We start from the raw sequence: 8,983 nt of genomic DNA, 5'->3' as shown, positions 1-8,983 counted from the left end.
CCTCCAATAGGACCATGTTCCTGGAGAGAGCATGTGCTCTGGGGCTCCACCCTCATTGGCTCTGCCACAAGCCATTTGGTTGTTCAGCCTGTCAGTCACACAAGCCACCCACTCACCCTCCGCCCCATCGTACACAAATGGACAGAAACGGATTGAGAGTTTCAAATGCAGTTTATTGCAGCAAAACAAAGAAACGGGGCAGGGTGGGCAGGGTAGGGGTTGTTCAGAGCGCTCCGTAAAAGACACTCGCAAACACCTTATGTACAAAACCAAAAGCAGCTCTGTGTGCTGCAGGATACAGGATGCTAAGGGGCAGTCCAGTGCTCTGGGCGTGCCAGGCAAAGAAGTTCTGGATCTGAAGTCCTCTTTGAAATGTCATGTTGGTGATGGCAGCTCTAAACTGTTTCTCAGCAAAACATAAAAGTGGGGTTGTTACCAGGGGACTCAGACTGCTACTAATATGAAAACTTCTTTGCAAGCTGAGCAGAAAAGAAAGCGCGGGGGGAAATAAGCCTAATCTGAGCATTTAACCATAGCTCTTTTCTCTAATAAGGCTGGTGCAATTGGTTTTGGTCTTGCCCGCCACGTTTAGCCTTGATGGAAAGGGAGAGCTAATGGTGTGGTGGGCACCTCTTCAGTTGCTCCCTCGGGAGTAAGTGGTGGAAACAAACTTCACACTAGAACTGCCAGAGGACTTAACGCCGCCACCGGAGCTGGATCCTCCCCGGCCTCCCCCAGAGGAACCACCATAGCTGCCTCCGGAGCTGCCACCGCCCCCTCCAGAGCCACCTCTGTAGCCCCCACTGCTGCCGCCGCCGTAGCTGCCGCCTCCGGAGCCGCCTCCAGAGCTGCCACCTCCGTAGCTGCCGCCTCCGGAACCACCTCCGTAGCTGCCGCCTCTGGAGCCGCCGCCGTAGCTGCCGCCACCGCCGCCACCTCCGGAGCCGTATCTGCCGCCACCTCGGCTGCTGCTTCCGCTCATGCTAGTGTGGCTGGTGCTCACAGCTGCAGAGAGCCTCAGTTACATCCCATCCCACTGCGCCCGCCCGTCCCCCACCCAGCCATGAGCCCTGAGAAATCCGCTTGTACTTACACACGCTCACGTTGGGGGTGCACTCTCCAGACATCCTGCGGGGAAACAAACCAAGCCCCTCAGTACCTGCAGCCCCCCACCCAACTTCCCAAGGGACATATCCCAGACTTCTCCCCAGCCCTCCCAAGTCGGTTTTTCTCAGCCTGGGTCCAAGCAGGGAGAGATCTCCCTAAATCAGACAAGGCTCTACAGCAAGGCTCAGCTGTGACAAGAGACCCAGGCCAGCCTCAATAAATTGCCCCATTTCATAGGAGAAGCAATGGGGAGGCAGGCAGAGGGCAAGTCAGAAAAAGTAACAGTGTAGCGAGGAGAAGGTAAAAGAAAAGGAAAGAAGGCAGGACTTGTGAGCCCAAGGCCTGGCTCCTGCCTAGTGCTGTAGTGATCTTCCCAAACCAAGACAAATGGCAGTCAGCAAGGAATCCCTAAGAAGTCACCATGCTGCCAGGAGCCTTCCTCACCTGATCTCCTCTCCTTCCAGAAGTTTCCTGTAGGTGGCGATCTCCATGTCCAGGGCCAGCTTGGTGTTCATCAGCTCCTGGTAGTCCCGCAGCAGCCTGGTGAGCTCCTCCTTGGCTTGTGTCAAAGCGTCCTCTATCTCGTTCAGCTTGTTCTGAGCATCTTTGAGTGCTTTCTCACCACGCTGCTCTGCATCACTGATATTCTGCTGCATTTGGGAGATCTGAGAGAAGAAGAATACAGCGAGTTACACGGGCACGCAGTCCCCCGTGTCACCCCACTCTTCCCATCGTGTTAGCCTCGCTACCTCAGCTACACTGAGGCACAGAACCCCGGGCTTAGCCACTGTCATGAGTTCCTTAAAATACCTGAAAGGTTTTAGTTGCTTCTCCCGAGCCTGACCTGAGGCTCTGAAGTTCGTTTACCGCATTCCAACTACAAAACCTCTGGCTACCTCTCCTCATCCCTCAACTCCTAAGGTCACGGGTTACTAGTTCAATGTGACCACCATCTTTTCTCTACTGTGTCATCTCCTCAAATTTCCCTCAAGAGTATCCCTCATGAGAGCTGGATTCTGGAAGCTGACATAGTCCCCAAGGCCCCAGGGTCACCCCATTCTGTGTATCTGAGGGTTACCTGCTTCTTGACGCTATCGATTTCAGATCGAAGTCTCTGGATCACTCTGTTCAGCTCAGAAATCTCCATCTTGGTATTTTTCACGCTGTCTCCATGTTTGCCAGCAGTGATCTGCAGCTCTTCATACTAGAGGTGGCAAGTCATTTCCGTTACACGTGGATAGAAACCGGTGTGCTTCAGCACACAAACACACCAACAAGCACAGGACACAACAGAGAACCAGTTGAGCATGCAGGCGCTTACCTTGCTCTGGTAAAAGGTCTCGGCTTCGGCCTTGCTCCTCTGGCAAATGCTATCATACTGGGCCTTGACTTCTGCAATGATGCCGTCCAGGTCCAAAGTGCGGTTGTTGTCCATGGACAGGACAACGTTGGTTTCGCTGATATGAGTTTGCATCTGAGACAATTCCTGCAGGATGTGATACAGAGTTTAAAAAACAAAATCTTGGGGGGGGGTTCTGGGGGGCTGGGGACTGGGGGTTGGAAGGAAGGTTTCCGGTCTGCAAAGCAGTGGGGGTCAAGACTCGAGGTAGGCTGCCTTGCTTGAATTTCAAGAGTTTACCATTTGGTAGAGTGTGGAGAGGAAGTCGATCTCTTGTTGGAGGTTATCCACCCTGGCCTGAAGCTCTGCTTTGTTCATATAAGCCGAATCCACATCCTAGAGGAACAGAGGTATCATAAAGACATGTTTTTTTTTCCGAGGATGGGCCTCCTCTCTCTAGCCATAAAGGGGTTTTCCAAGGAGAGATGGAGTTGGGGGTCTACTCCCCTTTTGCCCAGTTCCATCACGGTTCTAGATGTTTCCCTCTCTTTACATGCCACAAAGAGCTGAGAACCTGCCTCCCTGCTTGCTTTAGGTTGCATGGAGCAGCCAAGCGCTGGGACGAGCATAGGTCCATGGAAAGAAAACGGCCAACCCCAGACACCCAGCAGGCTTGCTGCCTAGTTCTCCGCAACATGGCTGCCCTTTGCCATGACCTTTATCTATTGTTTCACAGATGAGCTCCGCCCACACCACAGGACTTGCTCACCTTCTTGATGGTCACGAATTCATTCTCTGCGTTGGTTCTCTTGTTGATTTCATCCTCGTACCTGCAAGAAAGGATAGGTTGGTAAGGTGAGTAAAGGAGCCTGTGGCCCGACACTCGGTGTTCTGGGATAAAGGAGCCCCTGCCTCCCTTTATGAGTGGGGTCATCTCGGCCTCCCCTTCTGAGCACTAAAACCATTCAGCCTGTCTATGTTCTGAGAAGATGAAGAGGTGTTGTTTGTTTTTAATGCCCGATTGATTTGCCCCTAACTGAGGGAAAGCCATTGCTACACGACAAGTCACAGCCTTAGCATATCCATGTCCCGGAAACCGTTCGGTTCCGCAGCAAACGCGCCTGACCAGGCTCTCTTACTTGGTCCTGTACTCTTCCACCAGGTCTTGCATGTTCTTCAGTTCGGAATCCATCCGTGATTGGTCGTTCTTCAGCGAGTCCACTTGCCTCCTGAGGTTGCTGATGTATGACTCGAAGAAAGGATCTAAGTTTTGGGTCCGGGTTGAGGTGTCTACCTGCTGCAGCAGCTCCCATTTGGTCTGTAGCACCTGGTTTTGTTGCTCTAGGAAGCGCACCTAGAAACAGAAGACCAGTTTACCCCACGTGCAGGGATGGGGTCTAACGGCCACAGCTCAAGACTAGTGCAACATTCTACAAAGAACTTCAATTCCTGTTTGACAGCAGGAGATGTAGGGAGACGTTGACCAAGGTGGAATCCGGGTCAAAGGATGCAGAAAAGCCCTAGAAGGAAGTAAACTGCATATTGCCAATAGCACCACACACATAAAATTATTGGCATGATGCTTTGAAGTGGATACATGATGCTTCAAGATTGTTCTTAGATAAATAGGCATTTACATCACAGGGACATATATTATATACATATATTATATATATATATATTATATATATACATACATACATACATACATACATACATACACACAAGTTCAAAAGTATGTCAAGAAAACATCAAATTGGGTTTGGAATTTAACATGGCTAATCATATACTGACATTATTGATAAATTAGCAGAAAAGTCTAAAGTGGACTGGTTTTCTAGAACTGAACCCTGGGGTGTGTGTATTTTTTTAAAATCTCCTCCTGGTCCAATACTTGTGGGAAATTGCCAGAGGACAGAGATCCCTCTGAGAGTGCAGGATGCTCAGTGCTGACCTACTCCACCCTTCCTGCTCCCTTTCAGGGCATCCTGAGTTACACCTCTCTGTGACCAGTGAAACCCTAGTGAGTTTCTTATTTGCACCCTAGAAAATTCCAGCTGCCCCACTTCTGTAATCTCCAGTCAGCAGATGTGAGCCCGACTTAGTCCAAGAGCTCAGTGAAAATGCAGTGGGACGTCAGCCACACTCATCCTCAGGGTCCCTTTGTCCGATAAAGAGCACACTCATTCCCATCGCTCCTGACAATGCTGTTCACGTAGGTCCCAGAGTTCCATCCCACAGCATGTCCTTTAGGCATCAAATGCAGACCCCGTAAGGCTAAGCCCACCCCTCCTCCTGCTCAGTCTCACAGCCTGGGAGCAGCCAGCTCTCTGCACTCCAAGCAGGTGAACTCACCTTGTCGATGAAGGAGGCAAATTTGTCATTGAGCGACTTGATCTGCTCTCTCTCCTGAGACTTCACTTTTTGGATCTGAGGGTCCACCTCGACATTGAGGGGTTGCAGAAGGCTCTGGTTGATGGTCACTTCCTGGATGCCACCAGGAGGACAGACAGGCCCGAAACCACCCCCAAATCTACCACCACCAAAACCACCTCCACTACCAAAGCCACCACCACCAAAACCACCACCACCAAAACCACCGCCGAGACTTCCACCAAAACTGCCACCCCCAAAGCCACCGCCACCGTAGCTGCCACCCCCAAAGCCACCACCATAGCTGCTACCACCTCCAGCCACACTCATGGAGATGCTCCTGCCACCTCCAAGGTTAACAAGACTTTTACTTCCAAAGCCACCACCAGAGCTCCCACAGAAGCCTCCTCCTGAAAATCTACCACCGCCTCCTCCGCCGCTGCGGCGCATGGAGCTGCTGGTGGATCTACGTTGGAAGCTGACTAGGCCTGCAGAGCCTGAGCTAAAGTTCCTGCCGCCGCCGCCGCCACTCCGGCACAGGGACCTGGAACTACACTGAAAACTCATGGTGGCTTAGAGAGAAGCAAGAGCAAAGACAAGAATTGGAAGGAGCTGAGAACTCCTCTGCCTTGAGCCCAGTGCCGTGCCCTTATATACTGAGAGGAGACTGGGCTTGGTCCTCAGAGTCAGCCTGAGATGCAGAGGCTGCAAAGGGTTTGGCTTGCCTGCAGCCATACAAGATTTTTACGAGCCTCAACAATCCGATAAACACTACACACCTAGCTCCCAGGATGGGCTCTCAAAATTGCTGTGCAGACAAGAACGGCTCGTGTGGCAATCGCTTTATCAGACAGGATCTCTCTTCAAGGTGTCTGGGGCTCTGAGAAAGCGGGACCCCACTCCCTCCCCCACGTTGGCTTCGTGGTGATTCTCGATAGGGGGCTCCTTGAGCAGCAGGTGTGCTTCCACGAGAGCTTGGCTCCCCTGAAGGAGCTCTCATCCGTTTCTGAGACTGTCCCTTCAAACCCCAGAGCTCACCAAACCACATCTCCTGACACAGGGCTGGAGGGAAACCCAGCGTTTTTTAGGATAGGTTTTCAAATGCACCACGATGATTGATTCGAGAAGGGGCAGCTGCCACTAAGCAGGACGGAGGGGTGGGTGGCCTGGAAGCACCTGAAGGGAACAGTGTGTTCTTTCCTTGGCTTCCTGGTTGTCCCTTTTCAAGTGAGGAACAGCGGGCGTAAGAAGCCAGCAATTGAGAATAGGCAGCTCACAAACACCAGTGTAAAAAGCACATGAAGCCGTGAGGTGGGTCAGCATCTGATCCATGCCATAAAGCAAAGTGGGGAAGTTGAGGTGTGACAGATTCAAACCCCACGTTAGACCACAGAAGAGGTAAGTGTGGGTTTGGAAGGGGGAGCAGTTATGAAAATCTGGATAACCGAACCTGAGAAGCCCCCAGTGTTTCTAGAATCGGTGACAACAATGATGACGGGGGTCGGGGTATGGGGGGGGGGATGGTGTGGAGGGGAGCTAAAGCCAGTCAGGAACTCCTCATGTACCAGCAAGTGTTTTGTGGCTTATAGGCCATAAGTTAATGTCCATAGAAATTCGTGACTCGTTTCTAAATGAGAACGGAGAGGCATGAGGTCTGAAAAGCTCCCTCACATCATCTTAGGTAGTAAGTGTCCATCTGGGGTGTGACTGAGAGTGCCCAGCTAAGGACAGTGTGTCAGGTCCTAGCACACGTTTTGTGTGTTAGCCCAGCAACCGAGTTCACATTCTCCTGTGTGCTTTGGGGGGAAACTGAACAGCTGAGATGCTGCTGTCTCGGCGCAGAAGGTAGGCTCTGAGTCCTTGGCTCCTGGCACATTGAAACACTCTGGAAAGATTCCTTCAGATCTCTCTGAAAAGGGGAACATGAAGATGAGGGAGACTCTGCTTCTGTCCTGGTGCTAGCATACCCAGCATGCATCACACCCGTTCTGAAGCCTTCCTGAAGAGCAGTACTCGATCGGTGGTAACTTTGAGATCTGGAAAGACCAGAACCTACACAGTTGATCATCTTAGAAGTCTGGCGCGCTCCCCACACTCAGTGCAAACAGAGTGGAAAACACCTTCTGGAGGCACCTGCTCTGAGCTCTGGCTCCGAGCAACCCTGCGAATGCATGGGGGTTTTCCCTGTACAAATAAACTCTGTGGGAAAGGAGGCATCTGTAAAGACCAACCTTGTCAGCTCTGAACCCGGGAACTGTGACAACCCTCTGTACCCTACCCATCTTGCTTTCTCTTGTACCAGGGTTTGCCATTGCCTCCTCCAAGAAGTACCCCAGCCTGCCCTCTGACCTCCAGCCCTCCAGGTTGCACAGCACTCTCTCTTCTGGAACTCTGTCCTAGTGCTGACACCCTTAGACTGCTAAACTAACCATCTCTTTAGGGAATGAGTAATTGGGTCTTGAGAACAATGGGGACAAGAGTGCCCTTGGTGTGCTAATGACGGTTGCCTAATCGACTTCTAATAGGCAATCAAATTCTTTTAGTTCAGCACACTCCCTGATGAGACATGATCGACTCCTTCTAGCATTTGGGAGGAGGGGGGTGCAAGTGCTTAGGTGCGTGCAAGCGTGTATATGTGCATATGGGTGTTGTGTGTGCATGTGTGTGTATGCGTGCATATGCATGCTGTGTGTGCTTGCATGGGTATGTGCCTATGTGTGCCAGTCAGTGAGTCCTGCTTCCCTAAGCAACCAACAAAGAACGGGGCAATGGTGACAGCTTACAGCGTGGCAGATGCATTCCAGTACTTATCTTGAGAAGGGGAAAAGGCAGGAACTGGAAGCATCAAGAAGACACAAAAATCACTCCTAGCTCAAGTGCACAGCTCCCACGGGACACATACCAAAGCCTGCCCTGAGAACTCCACATGTTGTAAACCCAGTAAATGAAGCTGAAAGCTGAGACCCCAAAACCTGTGGCTTCCTTAACACACTCCAGCTAGAACAAGACACATGTGGGGCCAGACCCTGGGATTTCTGCTGACTTTCCTTCTATCCTGGAGCAGAGGCACAGAGAGACAGCAAGTGGTACTGGACTATTCTCATCTCTCTGGTACTCAGAGGCTCCACCATAGATCCTGCCTACCACAGAAGTGAGGACACACAAACAAGTAACTGACATCTGCCCGGGTCATAGAGTCAGTTCCTAGGGATGCTCAGTTTCTGAATCATGACCCCCTGTTCTCTGTCTCTCTGTCTCTCTGTCTCTCTGTCTCTGTCTCTCTCTCTCTGTGTCTCTCTCTCTTCTGTCTCTCTGTCTCTGTCTCTGTCTCTCTGTCTCTCTGTCTCTCTGTCTCTCTGTCTCTCTGTCTGTCTGTCTCTCTGTCTCTCTGTCTCTCTGTCTCTCTCTCTCTCTCTCTCTCTCTCTCTCTCTCTCTCTCTCTCTCTCTCTTCCTCCTCCCCTCACTTTCAACTCCACAGGGTAGGAATTGTACCATTGCTAGCGAGCCACCGTCCCTCCCTAAGCTGTCCTAGGATGTGGGATCGTTTAAAACATCTGTGAAACAGAAGGTGTAAGCCACACACTTAGAAAACACAGGCATGAATGGAGGGGAGAAGCAGCCCAAACTTCTGTAGGCGCCAAGCGCTGTCAGGTGCTACATCTCATGTAGATGCTGCTGAGAGATGCTGGCCCCACTTTAAAGAAAGCTTGACTTATCGTAGAGTCTGAAAGGTGTGCCTTGGGTCACCCGGGTGGTAACTGACAAGCCAACTCTGGAGCACATGCCTCTTGTCCTGTGTTACCCACATTGCCTATACCTTCTCTGCTCAACCCCAAGAAGTGACCCTTCCTCCCCGTGCTCTGTCCAGTTCCTCCTCCTTGTCTCTTTGTCCCTCTGCATTTTCCAAGTTCCCTTCTCTTTCCAATGAGGCTTTCTCATACTGGCAACTCATCCCACAGACAGGCTTTGGGACCACAGAAAAAAACCTCATGACTAGCGACTGCTCTAGACTCCGGTTCCAGCCAACCTCTCAGATCGTCAGGGGTCAGCCCAGACCTCACCACCTCCGAGGAGGCTTTCTTGATTAACACCATGCTGCTATTCTGTTGGGCTCATTCCCCTTAAACTTGGTTCCTGCCTCAGCTGAGAATGTACTGTGGTAC

At 51.4% G+C, this 8,983-nt stretch overlaps 1 protein-coding gene across 1 annotated transcript; it reads right to left on the bottom strand.

Moving 5' to 3' along the window:
* Positions 1-152: 152 nt before the first annotated feature.
* Krt1 (keratin 1) lies at positions 153-5,434 on the bottom strand. The gene is made up of 9 exons (XM_032890939.1): positions 4,802-5,434; positions 3,586-3,800; positions 3,216-3,276; positions 2,747-2,842; positions 2,429-2,593; positions 2,186-2,311; positions 1,552-1,772; positions 1,094-1,128; positions 153-1,005 (listed from the first exon to the last, which is right to left on the bottom strand). The coding sequence occupies exons 1-9, from the start codon at positions 5,384-5,386 to the stop codon at positions 635-637; spliced, it is 1,875 nt and encodes a 624-aa protein (XP_032746830.1). The 5' UTR covers positions 5,387-5,434; the 3' UTR covers positions 153-634.
* Between the last annotated feature and the right edge of the window lie 3,549 nt (positions 5,435-8,983).

Source organism: Rattus rattus, chromosome 1 (genome assembly GCF_011064425.1).
Source record: "Rattus rattus isolate New Zealand chromosome 1, Rrattus_CSIRO_v1, whole genome shotgun sequence".
In the NCBI taxonomy this organism is placed as follows: domain Eukaryota; kingdom Metazoa; phylum Chordata; class Mammalia; order Rodentia; family Muridae; genus Rattus; species Rattus rattus.
This window is presented reverse-complemented; position numbering and strand designations above follow the sequence as displayed.

What these genes read in the sequence shown, in the direction of transcription:
- Krt1 (XM_032890939.1), bottom strand. Translation starts at nt 5,386, where the DNA reads ATGAGTTTTCAGTGTAGTTCCAGGTCCCTGTGCCGGAGTGGCGGCGGC. An exon ending in TTGCCTCCTTCATCGACAAG is followed by an intron (nt 3,801 to 4,801) that starts GTGAGTTCACCT and finishes TTCTGTTTCTAG; the next exon opens with GTGCGCTTCCTAGAGCAACA. An exon ending in CTGGAAGGAGAGGAGATCAG is followed by an intron (nt 1,129 to 1,551) that starts GTGAGGAAGGCT and finishes GTTTCCCCGCAG; the next exon opens with GATGTCTGGAGAGTGCACCC.